Source organism: Mauremys reevesii, linkage group 2, assembly GCF_016161935.1.
Source record: "Mauremys reevesii isolate NIE-2019 linkage group 2, ASM1616193v1, whole genome shotgun sequence".
Classification (NCBI taxonomy): Eukaryota; Metazoa; Chordata; order Testudines; family Geoemydidae; genus Mauremys; species Mauremys reevesii.
This window is the reverse complement of record NC_052624.1, coordinates 13,804,355-13,827,300: the sequence shown is the minus strand read 5'-3', so window position 1 is coordinate 13,827,300 and position 22,946 is coordinate 13,804,355. Positions and strand designations below refer to the sequence as shown.

The window sequence follows — 22,946 nt, the reverse complement described above, 5'->3', positions numbered from 1 at the left end:
AAACCACAATCTGATAATGGCTGGTCTGGCATCGAAAGTCAGTCATTGAGTCAGTTTTAATTAAGATTTGTCCAAATTTAATTTCAGGCCCAGATGAGAGAATGTTTGATGACTAGGGTGTCATTTTGGACCTGAGCACTTGATGCTGCCCAGACTAGACAGGAATCAATTTAGGGGAATATTAAATGCCTGTATGATGGAGATGGGCTGCTATCACTGACATGCATTTGGGAAAGATCCTTAGGGCTGATGAGAAACTGAAGAGAAATACTGCATACTGGTAGTGGTTGGTGCTTACCACAAATTGAAGATACATCCTTGTCACAGGAAGAATCACCATATGAAAGTATGTGTCTTGTAAATCAAGGGTAGCACACCAATCTCCAAGGAAAGGATAATAGAAGTGAGGGTAACCATCCTGAATCTGATCTTTTGGATGACATAGTTAAGGTTTCTTAGGTCTAGAATGGAACGGAGACCCCCAGATTTCTTGAGGATCAGGAAGTACTGGAAATAGAAGCCTTTTCCTCTGTGCTGGTAATGAATTTCCTCTATCTCTCCCAATTCTAGAAGAGACCACAGCTCTTGAAGTAACATGAGAGGAGTCCTCAAAAATGGATGGGGATGGTGGGTAGGGGAAAGGAAGATGTAAATTGGATGACAGATTCCTCCTTTACTGTGCTGAGTGCCCATTTGTCAAAGGTAATCAAGCACAGTAAAAGAGGGATAGGCATTATCTGAAAGGAGACGATATCATCAGTGCACTCTCTTCAAGGGAAGAATCAAAATGATTGCTTCAAGGATGCTGTCATCTGGTGAGAAGGACCTACCACAGTTGAAGATGGCTTGTGTCTTTGAGAAAAATCTTGAGCTTCTCTTAGAGGCATATGGAGGCCTCTGATGGAAAGAAGTCCTAGAACAGGGTTGTGGTTTAAATTGTTTCCTTTTAGTAACCAGAATGTAGACTCCCAATGATCAAAGTGTTGCATGAGAGTCTTTCAGTGTGCTCATAGCAGCATTTGTTTTGGTGGAAAACAATTTAGAGTCCTCAAAATGTAAATTGTCAGTTGTAGTTTGCATCTCTTTTGGAATACTGGCAGCCTACAGCCAGGAAGAATATCTCATAGAGACAGCAGTGGCCACAGAACACAGGGTGGTGTCAGCAGCATCTACTGCTGCATGAAGAGATGTCTGAGATGTATATTGACCATTGGAAACTAAGGCTAGAAATTGTTCCCTATATTCCTCCAGAAATTTATCAGCATACTTAGAGATGGCCAAGAAGTTAACCAAATTATATTTAGATAAAAGAGCGAGATAATTGGCAACTCTCATTTGAAGCATGGCAGTGGAATATGTCTTACAGCCATATAGCTCAAGTCTCTTTAATTCCTTATCCATGGGAGTGGCCTTAGATTGTGATTGGCGAGATCACAATCTATTATTAACAATTGTGCCCATCAAGGAATAAGGAGATGTGTGGATGAAGAAAAAATCAAAATCTTGTTGAGCGAATTGATTTCTTCTGTCTACTCTCTTAGCCAAAGGAGATATATAGACTGGAGTCTGCCAAAGAGTCTTCTCTGGGTTTAGCAGACTTTGCTGATAGGAAGAGTAACCCTTCCTACAACAGGAATCTATAAATTGTCCAGGAGAGTGTGAAGGTTCTCCTGCACAATCTCCACCTGGACCTCTACAGAGGTAGCCATGCTCCTCATGAGGTCCTGAAAAACACTGAAATCTTCTGGATTATGTGGAGGGAGAAGTTGACTCCAGAGTTACGCTTCATCTGGAAAACATGAAGAAATGTGACCCCTCCAATTATTCCCCCTCCTCCACAGAAGAAGACTCCTGCACTACAGAAGGAGGAAACTTTCTCCTAGAAAGTGCATGAGACAGGGGTATAGAGTCCTTTGGGGTATCCAAAGGCCAAGGAGGAAAAGGCATGGCCTGAGACATCTATGGTGAGGGACCCCAAGCTGAAACTCCTCTGTAGGGAATCCAACCCTAGTTTTTTGGTCTGGTATTTGAAGACCTGTAGGGTAATCTAAAAGATCTGGAGGAAGATACAGAGTCCTCTCAGAGTCCAAAAAAGAAACAAACATCCTCAGGATAGGGAGGAGCAGTTCCTGTCAGACTTCTAGGAGGTCTGAGTAGTGGAGACAGATGAGGTTCAAAAGCAGACAATGGTTGGGGTGGTCAAGAGGCAGATAAACTTGTCAGTGCTGGTGATGCCAGTAAATCCACAGAGTGCATCAACAGTGCCATGTGCATCATCATTGTCAGTGGAGCCAGCACAGCTGCAGAATGCATCAGCTGTGCTGGATGCATGGCTGGTGCTGGCATAATCAGTGAGCACATAAACAGAGCTGGCATGACTACGGAGGGCATCAAGGGAGTTGGCAGAGATGAGATAGCCAGAGAGTGCACTGATGGCACCTGTTGCATTGATGGTGCAAGCTGAGGAATCAGCTGCAATGGGGTGTCAGGTAAGGAAAAACCAAGGATGGTGCTGAAACAGACTAAACCAGTGAAGGCGAGGAAGAAGGATCCGGCATGGTGAAGACACCAGTTTTGGCAGCCATAACAGAGCCAGAGTCAACGGTGCCTCCTCAGTCAGTATTGGGGAACGCTTAGATTTGTATGGTCAAGAAAAAGAATCAGAGGACAGAGTCAGAGTCTGGAATGCTTCCAATCTGATAAAGGAGACAAAGCATGACATTTCTCATCCAACTTGTGCTTAGGTGAGAAATGGCTGGAGAGGTACTGCAGGTTTAATCAAAATCCACTGTTTCATGGTCAGGGCCAAGTTCAGATGCACGCTGCATTACCTCCTTCATGAGGTGACTCTTCAAACTACTGTTTGTTTTTTAGTCCTGGTGGGGAAGGAGTTGCAAATGGAGCCATTTGTCATTCATATGTCCCTCATTTAAACAGATTAGACAACTGGCATGCCTATCCACGACAGGAAAAACAGCCCTACACCTTGCACACTGTTTAAATTCTGGGGAATTTTTATAATAAATCTCCCAGGAACTTGTAAAACTACAATGACTAACTAAACTATTAAGACACTAACTAACTATATAGACAAAGACTCAGAAAGATGGTTAACTGAAGCAGAGCAATGGGGAGCTCCGGCTGTCACCATGGGCAGTTAAAAGGAATTGAGAGAGGAGCAGCAGTCACGCCCTTTATGCCCTACCTGACAGCATGAGGGGAGCAGGGGTTCATGTGCTACCTAATGGTAGTACTGGCAAAAGTCTCTGACTTGAGGGCACTGGGCGCACACACACCTACTGTGGCATGTATATGTGCACAATCATTTGAAGGAGAACTTCTTTTTCTCTCTTTAAATTTTAAATACTTTATACATTTAGTCAGTTAGGTTACTGCTTTACTTAGTACAGTAACTCCTCGCTTAACATTGTAGGTATGTTCCTGAAAAATGCTACTTTAAGCTAAACAACGTTAAGTGAATCCAATTTCCCCATAAGAATTAATATAAAAGGAAGGTTAGGTTCCATGGAAATTTTTTCTGCCAGACAAAAGACTATATAGTATACATTTTAAATAAACAATTTAATAATTTAATATTGTACGCAGCAATGATGATTGTGAAGCTTAGTTGAGGTGGTGGAGTAAGAGGGTGGGATATTTCCCAGGGACCGCCTTACTACTAAATGATGAGCAGTTCAGCTCCCCTCCTCCCCCACCCCGTGGTGTGCAGTTCCTGCCCTCTGCCTTGGAGCTGCTCCTGGGAGCCTCCTGCTCTATGGAGCTAAGGTACAGAAGTGGGGGGTGGGAGGGGGACACCCTGACATTAGCACCCCTCTTCCCCCCACCTCTGCACAGCAAGCAAGAGGCTCCCAGGAGCAGCTCCAAAGGAGAGGGCAGGAGCAGCACACAGCAGTGGGGGGCAGGGCAGCTGAATTACCCGCACAGGGAACTTAGGGGAACAGGGAGCTGATGGGGGGCTTCCAGTCCACCCTGGTTCCAAGCCCCCACCAGCTCCAACAGGCTGCTCTTTCTGCAAGCAGTGGACAAAGCAGGCGGCTGCCAAACAATGTTATAAGGGAGCATTGCTCAACTTTAAATGAGCATGCTCATTGATCAGCAATGTAGCAATGAAACAATGTTAACCAGGATGACTTTAAGTGTTCCTATATTTGAAATAAGTAAATTTGATACCTGTTGATAGAGACGCTCCCAGTAATCCTGTGTCATCAGGCGAAACAAGGAAAGAAAGGCCCAGCCAAATGTATCAAAACTTGTGAATCCATAATCAGGATTTTCCCCGACTTTGAGACATCTATAGTTAATTGGACAGGCGCTATTGGATGAGAACAGAAAAGTGATGAAAGCTTCGAAATGTGCAAATTTAAAGGGAAGCAGCTTCAATTCATGTGTAAGTTTAGAATATATTCAACTATATTGAAACTAAAATATAGGGACTCACTTCTTCTGTGAGACCTGCAAACAGTATCCTATGCTATGCAAATGTCCTCCACACCTCTGCGATAGTTTGGTGGGGAAGAGGGACATAGAGTGGAAGGGCAGAGACAGTAATACAAAAATAGATGCACAGAAGTGCATTTTTAATGGTATATATGTATCTGTGTATTTTATATAATATTTCCTATTCTAAGTTAACACGTCCTCTGAGTCTTCCAGTTTATCTTGTCTTAGCACATAGTTTGACTGAAATCAAAGGGAATATGGGTGTAGGAATAACTGTTTAGAGGATCAATCTCTACATCTAGGGAGGTGGTGGAATCTCCTTCTTAGAGGTTTTTAAGGTCAGGCTTGACAAAGCCCTGGCTGGGATGATTTAGTTGGGAATTGGTCCTGCTTTGAGCAGGGGGTTGGACTAGATGACCTCCTGAGGTCCCTTCCAACCCTGATATTCTATGATTCTATGATCTATTTTTGGCACTGTGAGCTAATGATTTTTAGATTGTGAATTATAAGACCTTCAAGGCAGAGGCTGACTTTTCTGTGTCTTGCGCAGAGCAGAGCACTTGCCAGACTGTGGCCCAGGCTTACTCAGCCACACAAAAACATAAGGGGAATTAAGACCCTCCCTCCCGAAACTCTCCCGCACAGCCTTCCTGTATCTCAACTGCAGGGACAGGGCACTGGGTAGAAAAGGAAGCTGGGATTACATGCTTGGTATTTTCCCCCTGCCACACTCAGGCCTTGAAAGCAGGCAGAGAGTAGGCAGATCTTTGGCTCCACAAGCCCACCTCCATCCAAAACTCCCCAGCCTTTTTCTCAATCTTCTCTTCCTATATCACTGGGGAGGGGGAAAGTTTGGATTAGATTTTTTTTCTCTTTGAAATGATGCACCCATTCTTATTAGAAACACTGAAGTTTATCCTACTTCCTTCTCCACATCTCATTCTTTTAAAATATAATTCACTAAATGGAAATGTGTATTAAATGCACTCCTGAGAAGAAAGTTAAAGTAATTGCAAGAACATCTGCCAGGAGGCCTGGAAATAATTTAGACCTTAGTATGGAAACCACAGGTTTGAGCTTTATCCCCTATACTTCATTAAATTGTCTTATTATTTGTATATATTTTCTTTATCCTTGTTCCCATTGCTGTTGTTGTTAGGAACCTGAAATCTGTTTTTCACATTAGTCACTGGTGGACTGAGTTAAGCTAAAGACTATGAAGCAAAGAAAGAAAAGAATCAAGAAAGATTATAGATTGCACTTACCCAGCATCTGAGCTATTGCCACACAACAAGCTATCATTGGTGCCATTCTTCTTGAGAACATTTTCTACAATAAAAATGAAAGCACAGTAAATCAAAAATGCTTTTTAACATCAACCCGCTAGATTAATATGAATTGTAATACACACACACACAGGTAAAATTGGCATTTGATGATTAAAAAAAGTTACTCATGTGTAGAGTAGCTGGAGTTCTTTCAGATGTGCTGGTCATTCCACTCGTTGCATCCCATGCACTAGAGATTAGAGTCTTTTGGTGAGCAGCGTCCATTGTGTCCCTGCATGTACCTTAAATGTCCTTATGCTTCCATTCCAAGGGCATAAAAACATGGTGCATGCTCAACTGCCACTCAGTTCCCTTGCCACTGCAGAATCCATACATAATAGGACTCTGTAGTAGTGGGGAACAAGGGCAGGTCCTGGAATACATATATATGGGCAACACATCTTGAAGAATTCCAGTTACTGTGTAGGTAAGTAATTTTTCTGTCTTTGAGTTGTTCTCTCTCTCTCTCTCTCTCTCTCTCTCTCACTCTTGATAACTCCCAAACACTCTCTCTGATTTCATGGGAGAGATTCCTGATAAGAGATGGGGAAAGGGAGTGAGGGGTAAGTGTACAATGAAATCGTATGGAGTAATATACTGAAACAATCTCCAGTACTTAGCAGTCTGTTGTTACAGAGACCCATGGCTCCTGGAAGAAGTGTAGATGGTTTCCAAATGGAGGGGGGAAAGGGTCTAGATCTATCAAAAGGGTCTAGATCTGGTGCAAATCCTGAGCAACCTGTCAAAATGATTGCTTGCTCAGAGATACAGGGTAGGCTGTAGGCTGATTATCAGGTGTTTGCCAAATATTTTTACATGGTCCAATAAACCATCATTAATGGGGAGTGTCACACACTGTGGCATTATGGCATGGAGAATGTCTAGCAGTTTCTGTGGGGACTCCTGCATCTCCACTAATGGACTCTGGAGGAACTCAGCTATCTGCTTTAGCAGTTCTTGGAAGCTCTTACAATCTTCTGGATGAGACAATGTAGAGGAAATCACTGCCTCATCTGAAGATGAGGATTAAATAGCTATAGGCACTTGTAAATCTTCAGTCTGAGGATGTTTCTCCCCCTCATAAATTTCCTCTATTGGCTGAGGATCATGTGACACCATCTGAGGCATTGCCCTGAGCCCCTTCCAGCACACCGCACCCCCTCCCACACCCCAACCCCCTCTCCCAGCCCTACATTCATGGCCCTGCATGCACTTTCCCCACCCAGATATGGCCCTCGGGCCACAAAGTTTGCCTAACCCTGTGCTAGACATTAATATCTCATTGGATTGTATGTGCTATCATCGTATGTGAAGTTATGAAGTTTGGCTATGTACGTGTTACTGAAAAATGATGTGAGGTTGAACACACCCACAAGCTGCCTTTCAGGTACAACAGTAAAAAGGAGAAACAATGTTAATGGCTCATTGAGGAAAAGCACACAAGCACAAAGCTTACCCCAGGAACTGTGTACAATAGAAACCTCTCCAAGATAGCACTACACAATGGGAACTGTTTGATCCAGGTCACAGCAAAAGAGCTTACCAGCAAGTGGGAAGAAGATATAAAAGAGGGAAATGACTTCATGATGGTACCTCACTCTCCCTAAAACAACACACCTGGAAACACCCGAGGATCAAAGACTGAACTGGGGGAAGTGATGGTCCCAGGCTAAAGGTATTTCTAGCCTGTGCATGAAAACCTGGGAAACCCGTTGCAAAGCAAAGACAGCTTGTACATTAAGAATCTGCCAGCCTGTTTATCACTCAGGATGAGAATTTTCTAATTCATATCCTATGTATCCTGTATGTTAAGCTCAGTTTGTGGTTTTGTTTATTTACTAGGTAATCTGCTTTGATCTGTTTGCTATCACTTATAATCACTTAAAATCTATCCTTTTGAAGTTCATAAACTTATTTTATGTTTTAATCCAAACCAGTGTGTGTTTGACTAAAGTCAGGGGAAAATCTCAGCTTGGTTACCACAGTGTGTATGGTATTCTTCACATTGACGGGGAGGTGGACCAGGTATTAAACTCATATACTAGCCAGATTTGACCAGAGCAGGATGGTACTGCTCTGGGGTCCTAGTCTGGGAGGCTGGTGGTTAGAGAGCCTGCATGTAACTGCAGCTTGGTGTGTTCCTACCTGTGTGAATGCTGATGAAAGTGCAAGTTTGGAGGGCTCTGCAGCTTGTCACAGCAGCACAGTGTGAGAGGGAGCCCAGGCTGGTGGGTCAGAGGGCTCAGTGGTACCTCAGCTCCAGGTGGTACCCCAGGGGGAACCCGTCACACATGTAAACAGTTTTTCTGGTGTGGTTCTTCTGGTGTATTTTGAGATATTTCTTCTGCATAAAGCTCTTTCTTCCTTTGGTGCATCTAACTAGTGCCTGTCCTCTGAGAATGCTTTGGTGTGTTTTCACATATCTCTGTTCTCATCCATACGTTCAGCAGTAACTGTGGTCATGACATACATATGGAATAAAGAGATATAGAATGTATTTCAAGGAAAAAAGCAAGCAATTTAGCTGAATCTTTAATAAAACTGTTCACAGTCCACATCAAAACACATAAATGTGTAGCCTACTTAAACATACCATTTTCTGAGTAGCAACTTGGTTAGTCTGTATCCACAAAAAGAACAGGAGTACTTGTGGCACCTTATGCTCAAATAAATTTGTTAGTCTCTATGATGCCACAAGTACTCCTGTTCTTTTTACACAGTTTTCTGTGCAGTTATAACTGTTCAGCACACTGCAGAGGGCAGAACTTCTGTGAATTACATCAGAGAATGAGCTAATGTGCATTTCAGTTACTATGGTATCATACTGGGAAACATAGATGAATATTATCGGAAACTTTGGGAACACTATTTCCAATACTTTTGACACGGGGGAGAGGGGAGAGAGAGAGCCATAATTGTATCACCAAGAGCAGAAATTATCCCAGGACATTTACAAACCACTCTGGCATTATGATGACTAATGTGTTGTGGTAGCAGTTCACTGGTATTTTCAATATCATTTGCAGTGCAGGAGTCTATATATATATATATACGTAAACTACCATTTTAAAAAGAAATCAGAGGGCAGTTTACCTGAATCATTAGTAAACGAGTCAAGGGAGCTCCATGTCTTATCATCTAAAGTAATATTTCCGTTGGTGTAGTTAAAATTCCTGACACACTTATGTCTCAAATTGCCCTTAAAGAGCTGGAGGCTTACGAGGGCAAAGACACTTAAGCAGAAAAGGGTCAGGATCATCACATCAGCAAGCTTCTTAACAGAGTGGATAAGTGCACCTACGATGACCTTCAGTCCTAGAGAGAGAAAATTCAACAGTGTATGGACTGAGAAACTGATACACATACGGCATACCATTCTTTCAGAGATTTAAAACAAGATAGAGCAGCCACCGTTTCATATTTACTGGGCCAGTGTTACATGCATCTTTGCAATATGAGCATAGCCCAGATGAGCTAGAAGTGATCGACATGAGAAATGTAGAGTTTTCCCTTACACACATTTATCCCTAGTACTTTTGTGGGGAAAGCAGGCTGTATGGAGGGCAGAAGACTTCTTATGTTCTTCCCCCATGAATTGCACCTTCCTCCATGCAAGGATCAGGATAGTCTGTCTTATCTAGAAAGGGGAATAAGCATTATGCTAATAAAATTTACAGGGATGCTACCTAGGGAGGACCTGTGAACACAAGAGACATACAGAAAATAATACAGACAGACCAGAAAGAGACCAATGGACCAGATTCATTGACCTTATTCAAGTTTTATACAGCCCTTCCTTAATCAGGCAATACCTAATTGACTATCCTGATTAAGAAATAAGCAAAAACTGAATAGGATCTGACCCAATAATAATAAATATTAATTATAAAGCACAAGTCTGTTGAGGTATTGACATTGCACAGTCAAAACAATGGTAAACAAGAACAATTAGAAGGGCTTTCTGGGTAATAGACGATATAAAGATCAAACAAAATCCTCAAAGACATAAATAAACAAAATAAATTAGATGGCAAATTGTTTCCAGTGCTTAAATCATTCTGACTGGGCCAACAATCCTGAGACACCATCCATGTCCACAAATTCAGTGGTATCTGTAACAGCTGAAAGTTGTACAGATAAAAAAGACAGAAGACTTGAAAAAACAAACAAATAAAAAACAATAATAAAATAGTTGGAGGAGAAAATCACTTGTAGTTGGCAGAAAATACTCAAAGATCTGGGCTTCTTACCTGGGACTATTGAAATGGTTTTTAAAGCTCTCAGAACCCTGAATGTGCGAAGGACTGAAACACTGCCTAGATCACTAAATATCGCTGCATATCTGTAAAATCAAGACATGACACAATATGCTATTGAATTGAATGAACAAAGCAACTATTTTATATGCCTTTTCCTAACTGCTAACCCTTCTGAGTATATAATATTTTGTGCATTAACAAACCACATGTCAAGGGCTCATCCTAAGTATTATAAATCTATTTCCTGGTTACTTCAAATAGAACCTATTTACATGGCAGTGCTTGATTATGCATGTTGCCAGCTTCCTACAATACACTTTTAAATTTAAACTGAAATAACACAGACATTATTTAAAATCATGTATTTAAAGGAAGAGGAAGAAGAGAATAATTTCTTTTTGAAGAGATCCTCAAGTAAAACTTCAAAATATGCCTCCTCCCTACATCCACAATAAACCTATCAATTCCCCTGCATCACAGGCTTACCGCCTAAAAAAAATCCATTTTCCTCCCTAAAACAAAATGAATTGAATCTCTCCTTTAGAACTGTGTCCCATATTCCCATAATGCAAAGTAATCAGTTCTCCCCCCAAATAGCCCCATTCCACAAAAGATGCCTAACGTCCTCCCATAACACAGAGTCCCCAATAGCTATCAGCTACAGCCTTTGCTCTTCTCTGCTTCTCAGCTCTATCTGATATTATTCCTTCCTACACACACACACACACACACACACACACACACACACACACAGTTCTTTTGGCGAAGCAGGAGGTCAAGCTTGAGACTTTGAGTGAGTCACAACTTCACGGGGAGAGATATTAATGAGATCGGACTTGGACTCGGAATGACTCAGAATGTTTCTCCTAGTTTATTTTACACACAATCTGGTTTGTTTGGAGCAAAGATGGGAAAGACCACAGCAAAGCTTCCCTTACACACACTAACAGAGGCACGTGTAATTCCACATTTCTCTTTTCCTTTGATGGTATCATTTTGATATTCTTTCCCTTAGAACAATAGCCAATAGTGCCAGGCGAACTAGTAACAAAAAAGGACCTATGGATATAATGCAGTGGTTCCCAAACTGAGGTTTGTGAACCCCTGGGGGTTTGCGAAATGTTACAGGGGTTCTCGGAAAAAAATTCTCTAATGGTGGACAGAGCTGTCCCTTGGACTTCCAATAGCTATGCAGATCAAAGCAAGCATATATGTCACACTGAGGAGATTTAAATTTCAAGACTCCTTATACGAAATGGAAAGGGAGGTGGATATTTTTTGCTGTTTTTAAAATTAAATAGGCACCTAGCACTGTTTTAAAATTATTATGAAGAACAAGTTTAAGCTTCGTAACATGTGTTGTTTGGCTGGACTACTCAAGACCTGAATGCCTGTGTAGGAGGAACTTTGAGTTGGCTTCTTAAATACCTTCCTGCTGTTTCACATCTGATACTCCTTGATGAAACAGGCTTATTCAAAGTGATACAAGCTATGAAAGTGAAATCTTGGAAGAGTGTTGTCATTTTCATAATGTAATAAAAATACTGTAATAATAAATAATAATAGTGTGAATAAACGTCATAAAAACAAATTTTATATTTCCAAGATCACTGCTTTTATAATTTATACTCAGGTAAAAGAGAAAATCCCTGGAAATATTCATTTTTAGGAGGGGTTCGCGATACTTGACATTTTAGTGAAAGGGGTTCACAGGTTGTTAAAGTTTGGGAACCACTGATATAATGGAACTCTAAAGTCCGTGGCTGTATTTGTGTGTGCGGTAGGAAGTTCCTCGTCTCCTCTTCGTTGACTGGGCTGCAGTCAGGGCCGGCTCCAGGCACCAGCGCAGCAAGCAGGTGCTTGGGGCAGCCAGCAGCAGGCGGCATGTCCGGCTCTTCAGCAGCAATTCGCCAGGGAATGAAGCGGCGGCGGTAGAGCTGCTGTCGATCGCGGCTTTTTTTCCCCACTGCTTGGGGCAGCAAAAACGCTGGAGCCGGCCCTGGCTGCAGTCAGTGTGCTGTCACTGGGAGACATAGTGAGTTAAAAGCTGTCTGTGCAGACAGCTCAGAGGAACTCTGCAGGGAGTAGCTCCAGCCACTGTTGTTATGGAGTGTATCCCATACAATCTACTACAATAAAAACATTGGAAATGCTATGGATGATAGTATTGCCTGTTTATTGCCTTACTGTGATAAAAAGAAACCAAGACAGAAGGAACTAAAAGACCCAGTGTCCTTGGAACTCACACCACTCTGGAATGTTTGGAGTAATCAAATAAAACCTGGACTAATAGGTTCTGCCTCCTATTGGTACTTATATTTGAAAGGAAACTAACATAAAAATGGACATCCCCTATGAGTCTTGAGCTGCGGATTGCAAATATTCTTGACCTGCTTGTGTAATAATAGGAAGAGTCTATAATACAGTGGCTTAATGGGTTTGATTTTATTTCCCTCCTGTGGCTGTCACTGTAATAGCTTTCTAACTTCAGTAGTTCAAGTTCAGATTGTATTTCTGGTGACAAAATCCCAGATTTGATTCACTGACTACAATGGTGTCTATGTACGTGGCCAAAGTGCCTTCACACACATGCATGCACACACATGCATGCACACATACACACTCCATGATATTAAATCTCACTGCCTGTCAGGTCAGATCCTTTCCCTATTTCAAATAAAGGGGCTGCTGGTTTCGATGTGATGGAATACAGTGTCTCTTATTGCTGTCTTTGCCCTCTGTGCAGTCCCTTTTATCCTCTTTTGAGGGATTGGCATACTGTTGCTATCCTCTACACCTTACAATGAAGGGGATACAGGAGCACTCGATAGCTTTTCCAGATACAGTTATTGCTCCTTAAAATGATTTTGTGTCTTGGGTGCAAAGTACAACAATTTAGACACTTCAGTGAAAAGTTAGAGAAAAAATCAAAACAAGCAAAAATACTTTAACTGCATGATATCCCTTAATATACATATACACCCTTACTTACGCCAGAACAATGACACTGAAATCCAACCAATTCCATAGATCTCGAAGGAAAGTGAATTCATTCAGACAGAATCCTCTTGCCAATATTTTTATCAATACTTCAAAAGTGTAAATGCCAGTGAAAGTGTATCTGGGGAGTAAAGTGTCCAAGAAATGCGAGAACATTAGCAATTAGTGGAGGAGGCACATTCAGTGTACTCACTCTGTGAGCTCCCTCAGAGCCCCCGGGAGCAGGTCCAATGGCCCCGTTGAAGATAATGGAAAGGCTCCATCGATTTCTATGGGTGTTGGATCAGGACCTAACTCACAGGCAATTTGAGATATTAGCTGACAGCAGTCTGGATGCAGTTATCAACATCTGTGTCTGCAGCATATTCACTTGCCTTTGACAATTTTCTTTGCTAAAATGTTAGGCACTCCAAATTTGAGGTATCCAAAATCACAGGCCACTTTTAAAATTTTTGAAGATAATTCATATCATCACTTGTCAATGTGCCAAAATAGCTGTATGTTGGTCAGTTTGTGAATCTGGTAGCCATTTCTTTAAAGAACATTGAAAAAAAACGTACAGAATACAAACTTACAGGATCTTCATTTTAAAGGCAGCATTGTTTTAAATGGAAATTGTCAGTAAATGCTCTGCTGGCTTTTCTGAGTGCACTTGTCACTTCAGCAAGACCGAGGTCTCCTGCGGGAATTCTAAAAGCATCTGATACGCAGAAAATATGTTCAGAAATTATTTAACAGCAATTTAGCCCTTTTCACTGAGAAAAAAATATTCTGAAAATACTGTCTGAATTCATTCAAACAGCATTTTCAATTCTCACAGCATATAATATTCTGTCTAAATTCTGACTCCCTTACATAGAAACTTAGGGCAGCACACCATTACAAATGGAGAGATATATTAAAATCATTTATTTATTCAGATATTACAGTTAGCAAAGTGGATGAGCTGATAGACTGAAAGTTGTTAATTCAGATGCTGATCCTGCAATGTACTCCAAAAGAGGAGGAGCTGCAGTGATGTTAATGGAATTTGTGCAGGTGCAGGGATCCAGCTACATAGAGTTCACTACAGGATTGCCAGCAGCAAGTGTTCAAAACTCATGAGTGAGGCCTGAAAATGTCACACAATTGGCCTAAAAATAATGACATTTAGAAATAATACATTTGGGGTTCTTTTTCTTTGCCTTCTGTTGTTGAGGCTATTAGGGGGTCACATTTTCAAGTTTTCCTCTACAACTAGGAGGACTAGAATTGTACCTTTTTTTCTGAAATCTGAGATTTTTAGGTTTTAACATGACTCTAAGAGCTGGGGCTTTAAGACAAAATACTAAATATTGTGATATATAGTGAAAGTGATAACATTGCAAGAACTGGCAATGCTGAAGACAGAGTTCCACTAGCAAAAAGCATCTGACAGAATATTTTACTAGAGCAAATAGTGCACAAATCAACATTACTGAAAGAAATTTAAAAAGACAAAGGATCACATCTTCAAATCCTTATTCAGTATTGACATTGGTGGGAGACTTGTCTGGGAAAGCAATGAGTAAAAACTGAGGAAGGACCTCAGGGATTAGAGCAATGAAAGGTGGAGGAAAGATAAACAATAAAAGAAATTTAGCACTTTTTTTCCCTTCATGGCTCAGATTCTGCTCTCCAATGTGTTACTCTGGGTTTACAGTGGAGCAAATGAAAATAGATGATGGCCCTATTTCCACAAAGCAATAATCCTGAAGTTCTAACAGAAGCAAAATTCCTACTGACTCCAATATGACATTACCTTATGAGAGGACTACAAGATTAGGCCAATTAACTAATTAATTAGAACTAGAGAATTAGGAAAAATAAATTCCTACAGAAATACTTACTCAACATACTTGCTCCAGCTGGGAGAGTCAAGTGACTTAGACTTCCCAGGAGTGTCTGACATAGCCATGAAGACACAATTGGTTAAAATAGTGCACATAATAAACATAGTGAACAATGTAAGTAACAGGAGTTAAGGTAAAGAACATTATTGTATAATCAGAAAATGTCACTAATACACAAAGTGTTTTAACAGTTGTGGATTTAATATTTGATTTCAAATTCTCTGACATGCTTAACAGTTTTATTTTGATGTTATTCATTTTAATTAATGTCACCGCATAATACACTATTATTAACATTATTTATAATACAGTAGTGTCTAAGCAACTAAGATTGAGACTTCATTGCACAAGGCATCACATGTAAAACTTAATAAAAAACAGTTCCTACCTCAAAGGGCTCAGGGTCTAAATAGGAAAGAATGACAATGAGGGAGGAAAAGGATATATTTTTATCCTCATTTTACAAATGAGAAACTGAAGTGCAAAGAGATAAAGGCCCCAGATCCACAAAGGTGTTTAGATTTCAATGGAAGTGAGGAGCCTAAGTAGCTTTGTGGAACTGGGCCGAAGTGACTCGCCCCGGGTGACACAGATAGTTGTGACAGGTGAGAATTGAATCCAGATGTCAATGTCTCAGGTCAGTTCCTTAGCCACAAGACCATCTGCCTCACACAAAAAACGTTTGTTCAAAAAGATACGTGTGGAAAATATATCACTGCTTGGCACTACTCTCCTTCTACCCTTCCTCTTCCCTCATATAATTTGTTACACTCATTTGTGGAGTCTCCATCTTAAATTGTATTATAAGCTCTCTAGGGCAGGAACCATGACTTTGTATGTGTCTGTATTGCATCTGACTGGTGCCCTTGGGCACTAATGCAATAAAAGTAAAGGTAATAACAGTGAATTCCTCATGAAACTCTGAGGCATGTATTGTATTATGCCCTTTTTACAGATAAAAAACCAAGTGGTTAAGTCACTCATCCAAGATCACAAAGAAAGAGCCAGGAACACAATCCAGGGAACTGATCCTGATATCACTGACACTGATTTTATAGTATAGTAACTATGGGTGTGAGCCTGAAAGTGGTGCCAGGGGTTTGCACTCCCACACACACGGGATCTACAAAAGCACTGAGCACAGCTCAGTAGCATCGCTGGTGCAGATCCCCACTTGCAACTGGTGCAGACAGCTAAGTAGATACAGTCACCACATCACAGATATGATCCATGTGCAGCTAGCTCTGGAGGAGTGTGCAGAGGGCAGAAGGGGTGGGACACCACACTCCCTGTAGACATGCAATCCAGGAAGCAGGATTCCCCTATGCCTACCAGCTGCAAGTTTAGGAGCCATCCTTTCAGACAGGGACCTCCAGAGACCCAACAGCTGCACCAAAAGCACCATGGACATGAACACAGGCAGTCCTGCTGGAGAAGGGGCATGTCTGAAGTAGGCTGGCCAGCCCATGCGATCACACTTCAGCATGCTGGACAGGTGACCCTACACAAAAATCACCCTCCTTGTACTGTTGCAGAGCCATATGCAACACCTCTCCATCGGAGCCTGTCCGCTGCTGCTAGGATGGGCTCTGGATTACAGAACATCCTTCTCCTCAGGGTTGTCATAACACCTTTGCAGGGCTCCATGTGATTGGTGGCACTCTGAGATCCGTACAGTGGCAGGATCATGCCCTCTCTTGGGTCTAAGTATCACTGTGGTACTCCAGTGTAACTTCACAGTGTAAAACTGGTGAAACACTCTAATGAACCAAGCACATTGACTTTGCATCCGACGAAGTGGGTATTCACCCACGAAAGCTCATGCTCCAATACGTCTGTTAGTCTATAAGGTGCCACAGGACTCTTTGCTGCATTGACTTTAATGACATTACTCCCAACTTACACAGGTATAGTGAGATCAGAATTGGGCCCTCTGTTACCTGATTTCCAAGGCCATCCTTCCTCTTTGCAGATCTATCCCTGTACTTTCCAGTTTCATATACTAATAATAGTCATTTCTAAAATCATTCAAAATTATCCGTGAGCTATCTGGAGCACATGTATTATTGCTTTTAGAAAAAGGCTAGAGCTAGCATATAACAAGCACAGTATAACACTCATTATCTTGTATTATTATTAAAAAAATAGAATGAGTAAAGCCAACTGAAAGGATATTTGTGAACCAAAATTTTAATCGCTGCTCTTCTGATTGAATGGAAAGGGCTAAGTATACACAAGGCACGTGTGGCAGTAAATCGGAAGATTGTTTTTCCTTTGTTCAGTACCATAAATGTCTTTAAAGAAAACAAAAAAATGAGAGATAATATTAAATAAATCAAACTTTTACAGAAATTGAATTAAGGATGTTAATGGTTTGTATCTGTGGCCAGCGCTGCAGATTATAGGTAAAAGTTTGATGTCTGGGCTTGCACTTTGTTTGTTTAAACTGAAAGACTTTTTTTGTAATTCTTGTCATACCTTTTGATTTGTTATATATTTATACCACACAATTTTCAATGAATCAGTAAGAAATATTGTTTACTATGGAGAACACATTACATATCCTTTTTTTCCCAAGGAAAATTTAGGCTATTAATTAATCAGTTGGAAGTTCTCAGTAGGAAACTTCCTTCTTTAGCCCTGATCTTAAAAAGAATGCGCAAAGTCGTCATTTTACTCATGTCAGTATTCCCAATAACGTAAATGGGACAACTCATGTGAGAGTCAATTTCCATTCGTCTGTAAGCATTTGCAGGATCAGGGCCTTTATTTACTGAACCACTTTCTCAGAATTCACTAATATTGACATTAGAACTGGTTCAGAATTTTTCAATAACAGTTTTTCATAAAAAAATACTGATTTTCCTACCAAAGAGGTGGTTTAGCTGATCTTTTAATTGGGAAGGTTTCTCGGGTTCAGGGTGGAATTTCTGAAAAACCAGGGACCCTGGAATTTCCGCTAAAAACTGGAAAAGGGGAGTGTCCTAACAACTGGGATATACAGTCAGTTGTTCTTCCTCCCTTTCTCAATTTCTCCAGTTGGAGCTCTTCCACTTTGAATAAATAACTAAATATTCTTTGGACCAGAGAGAGACTGACTCTATTGCTCAGGTGTTTTGGAACTCACCTGGGCATATGGGAGACCTGGGCTCATGTCCCTGTGCCAATGAATAATGAATTATTTATACAAGATGTAACAACTGCAACAGGAAATCCTTGGAAAAACCCATCCCATTAGCTTGGGGGATAGGGCTCGAACCAGAGTGTGGGTTCAAGTCTCAGAATTTCATGTATATTTTAAAGGCTAAAATATATTCTATAGAAAACATTGTCAAAGAACTGGTGGTTCTGTAAATATATATATATTTATTTTCTGTATTTCCTTGTTAAAATTTGTAACATAGGAAATAGACTGTATTAAGTGATTCTGACTATCAGCAGGCTTTAGAGAGAGGCTACATGTAATGTAGTGTCTTTGATCAGCCTACACATAGGTCTAGTAGGCTGGAAGATACTTTAGATAACCAATAACTCAATTTTCTGTCATCATGTAGTAACAGATTTTATATTGTGTCCAATGTTATATTCAGTGTGGGTGAAATTCATCTTTGTGAAGAGGGCTAACATACACCACCAAAGTCCCACTTGAGCCCTATTTGGATAGCTTAAGCCAGGGGTAGGCAACCTATGGCACGGGTGCTGAAGGCGGCACGCGAGCTGATTTTCAGTGGCACTCACACTGCCTTGGTCCTGGCCACCGGTCCGAAGGGCTCTGCATTTTAATTTAGTTTTAAATGAAGGTTCTTAAACATTTTAAAGACCTTATTTACTTTACATACAACAATAGTTTATAGACTTATAGAAAGAGACCTTCTAAAAACATTAAAATGTATTACAGGCATGTGAAACCTTAAATTAGAGTGAATAAATGAAGACTCGGCACAGCACTTCTGAAAGGTTGCCGACCCCAGCTAAAGCAGAAAGTAAGTGGTGCATATGCCTCATGCTGATTAATTTCATTCTGTTTGATTAGTAGATTATAAAGTTAAGGTTTTATTACATTATCGCTTAGTACTCCAAGTATGTTAGGTACCTGTTTTAATATAACCTGATTTAATACAGCTGTCTTAATATAATCATTCAAAGGAAGCACTGCCAAATTTAGCTTTCTGACCCATAAACCAGAAAAGGCTCTCTACTAACAACTGGTCATGGAGGCATAAAAATCATATCCCTCAGCATAAGCATTTCTTCTCTGCACTTCTTAATAAAGCAAAGTTAAAACAACAAACTTTTTGGATGGGTCTAACCTTGTGATCACTGTAGTAAGGGTCAAGATCCTCCAGTGGTTCCCCAATGAGCTCCTGAGGGGGATTTCCATAGAGAGCAGGCAGCTTCTGGAAAGTCTTCAAGTCAAGCTGGGGCCGAGGTTTCTCTTCAGGCTTCTGACCTACGCATTCCTTCTTGGCAGCGATTCGCTTCTCAATAGCAGCCAAGGATTCACGCGTGAACTTGCAGAAATTGTTAGAACATGGTAGAGAGAAGTCAGCCATCTTTTCATCCTTTTCCTCCTGTTATAGATTGTATACCTAGTAGTGGAAACAGCTAACAAGAGGTATCAACGTAAGTGACTACCAAAAACCTGTCAAATACAACCAACCACAGTTGGCTTATAACTACACCTGATTTTGTAGCTGTCAGTCTCCTAGGCAAACAAAACAAAACCACCAACAACCAAAACTTGCATTACCTATTAAATGAGATGTCTTATGTGACAAAGTCAGGCTGGACAGCTGTAAGAGAGTGGTGCATGTTAGATATTTTAGCCTTTTTCCATGTAAACTGACAAGGGTTTATCTTGGGTTAATCAGGGGTTTCTGGAGACCAATTAAGGGCTGCCCAAGACCTTTACAAACCCCTCTTCTGGTGAAAGAGGAGACTGTGGCTTGGTCTACACTACGCTTTTAAACCGGTTTTAGGAGCGTAAAACCGATTTAACGCCACAACCGTCCACACTAGGAGGCACCTTATATCGATTTTAATGGCTCTTTAAACCGGTTTCTGTACTCCTCCCTAACGAGAGGAGTAGCACTAGTATCGGTATTACCATATCGGATTAGGGTTAGTGTGGCCGCTGATCGACGGTATTGGCCTCCGGGCGGTATCCCACAGTGCACCACTGACCGCTCTGGACAGCAATCTGAACTCGGATGCAGTGGCCAGGTAGACAGGAAAAGCCCCGCAAACTTTTGAATATTTCCTGTTTGCCCAGCGTGGAGCTCTGATCAGCATGGGTGGTGATGCAGTTAAAAATCAAAATAAAGAAAGAGCTCCAGCATGGACGATGCGGACGTGATCGCTGTAAGGGCAGGCAAAACTGTTCTATCAGCGCTCCGTTACAGAAGACGAAATTCAAAATCATTTTTTAAATATCTCCAGACAGATGCCATAGCAGGGACTCAGCGCACTGCTGCGTGGCAAGCGTAACGGAAAGCCAAAGAATCAAATGGACGCTCATGGACTGGAGGACTCAAGCTATCCCACAGTTCCTGCAGTCTCTGAAAAGCATTTGCATTCTTGGCTGAGCTCCAAATGCTTCTAGGGTCAAAAACAGTGTCCGCGGTGGGTCAGGGCATAGCTAGGCAATTTACGCACCCCCCCACCCACCCCCAGAAGTGAAAGGGAAAACAATCCTCTCTTGACTGTTTTACATGTCGCCCTATCTTTACTGAATGCTGCAGATAGACGGGATGGTGCAGCACTCAACACCAACATCCTTGCTCCCCCCCCCCACCATGGGTGGCTGATGGTGCAATAAGATTGATACCCATCGTCATCATCAGCCTATTGGCACATGGGGCAGTGCAAAAGGGCTGGTAACCATGCGTACTAGCATCGGTCAGGTCGATCAAGGGCGCCTGGTCCTAATTTTTCCTGGTAGATGGTGCAGTATGGCTGATATCCATCATCGTCATAGCAACAGGGGGCTGAGCTCCATCAGCCCCCACCCTTCATGTGTAAAGAAAAGATTCAAGTGCCCCTGAACTAGCAGAGGGATGCTGGGCTCCTCTCCTACACACTCCTTACTGTCCTGTCTGGACTATCATAGCAGCTGGAGGCTGCCTTCCCTAACAAGTCACTGTGTCTTATTCCTGCATTCTTTATTACTTCATCACACAAGTGGGGGGACAATGCTACAGTAGCCCATGAAGGCTGGGGGAAGAATGAAATGAACAGGTGGGGTTGTTGCAGGAGCACCCCCTGTGAATAGCATACAGCTCATAATTTCTGCAGGATCTGACACAGAGCAGCTGTGCTCTCTGGTTCTCTGATACAGTGGTTCTCTAGTACACTTGCCCATATTCTAGGCAGGACTGATTCTATTTTTAGATACCAAAAAGGAGGGATTGACTCAGGGAGTCATTCCCAATTTTGGCTTTTGCGCCCCTGGCTAAGAGCAGCCAGGGGCACTTATGACAGCAGCAAATGGAACAGTGCAAAAGGACTGGTAGCCATGCCCATCTTATTACCAATTTATGGATTGGTAGATGGTGCAGTATGGCTGATAACCATCTCTGCTGTCATGCAAAAGCAAAAGCATGCTGCTGTGTAGCGCTGCTGAATCGCCTCTTTCAGCGGCATCTAGTACACATACGGTGACAGTCACAAAAGGCAAAACAGGCTCCATGATTGCCATGCTATGGCATCTGCCAGGGCAATCCAGGGAAAAAAGGTGCAAAATGCTTGTCTGCCGTTGCTTTCCCAGAGGAAGGAGTGACTGACGACATTTACCCAGAACCACCCGCGACAATTATTTTTGCCCCATCAGGCACTGGGATCTCAACCCGGAAATGCCAAGGGGCGGGGGAGGCTGCGGGAACTATGGGATAGCTACGGGATAGCTACCCACAGTGCAACGCTCCAGAAATCGACGCTAGTCTCGGACCATGGACGCACACCAGTGCCCCCCTCCCATTGCAAGAGGAGGAAGTGCTAAGCCCAGCAAGATGGAGGAGGTGCCCTGCCACATTTGTTTCTTTCTCTTCATTAATTCCATCAAAGAGTAGCCAATTTGCTTTCTTGAAAAAGGAGTTAACAGATTCCTTCCTTGAAGCCTGGAAGTTCCCCCTTGCTGTCGCCTTCCTCAAATCAATAAGATTCCACTTGCCCCCAAATGGATGGACAGCAGAGGTCCACCATTCTATGAACTAAGTGTTGGAGCCCAACTGCCAAACTCCAACTGCCATGGAACCAGTTGATACCAGTGTTCTATCTCCATCTCCTGTAAAAGGAGCATACAAAGCAAAAATGTAAAAGCATCTTGTCAGAGTCTACCCTCACTTGAAACTGGGGGGTTTCAAAGTGAGGACCCGCATGTCTTCCCCCACCCCAAAAATCCTAGGGTAGGTCTCCCCTTTTGCTGCCACCACCCGGTCAATTTCGTGGGCCGGGACACCCCTGTTTCCCCCCTGTCTCCCTTCAAAGACACTCCCTGGGAACACAGATCAATTCACAGAGGAGGAACCTTCCCCCTCCCCCCTCTTCCCTCTCTCCAGCCTGCTCCGGAGAGAGAGATACCTTGATTCAAACTCCTTGAATCTCACACACCCAGGGAAGCAGCCCACTTCCCCCCCGCCCCGTCTCTCTCTCCTAGCCACTCTGGAGAGATAGACACCGATTCAACTCTGTGAATCACTGAGAGAGAGTGTCTTGGCCCCTTCCCCGATCCACAGTAGAATGGATTTAATCAAATCTTTATAGAAAGAATTTATTAAAAGAAAAACAAGAAAATACAGAATCTCTATGAGTCCAAGCTGGACACTCATAGGGTATAACCTTGCTAAGTTCTGGAGAGAATCCTCTCTCTTTCTCAGTACAAGCAGAATTAAGAATAATCAATAACAAACACACAGAATTGCAAACATAGGATTGCAAAAGGGGAGACCTACCCTAAGGATTTTGGGGTGGGGGAAGACATGCGGGTCCTCACTTTGAAACCCCCCAGTTTCAAGTGAGGGTAGACTCAT

General features: G+C 42.1%; 1 protein-coding gene across 12 annotated transcripts in view; it reads right to left on the bottom strand.

Annotated features, from left to right (window-relative positions):
* Positions 1-22,128, bottom strand: part of LOC120397525 (sodium channel protein type 5 subunit alpha-like) — a 96,140-nt gene extending 74,012 nt beyond the window's left edge. For 5 of the 12 annotated variants that reach the window (XM_039523478.1, XM_039523474.1, XM_039523482.1 and 2 more), the window contains exons 1-8: positions 19,230-19,939; positions 17,095-17,213; positions 14,917-15,033; positions 13,041-13,169; positions 10,040-10,131; positions 8,883-9,104; positions 5,727-5,790; positions 4,192-4,333 (exon numbers count right to left, since the gene is read on the bottom strand). In XM_039523478.1, coding sequence (XP_039379412.1) covers positions 4,192-4,333; positions 5,727-5,790; positions 8,883-9,104; positions 10,040-10,131; positions 13,041-13,169; positions 14,917-15,033; positions 17,095-17,213; positions 19,230-19,472 — 1,128 coding nt within the window. In that variant the 5' untranslated portion in view covers positions 19,473-19,939. Of the gene's footprint in view, positions 1-4,191; positions 4,334-5,726; positions 5,791-5,914; positions 6,323-7,934; positions 8,186-8,882; positions 9,105-10,039; positions 10,132-13,040; positions 13,170-13,623; positions 14,877-14,916; positions 15,034-17,094; positions 17,214-19,229; positions 19,940-21,829 lie in introns of those variants that run through there. The other 7 variants (XM_039523475.1, XM_039523476.1, XM_039523481.1 and 4 more) reach the window with 7 other exon arrangements.
* Between the last annotated feature and the right edge of the window lie 818 nt (positions 22,129-22,946).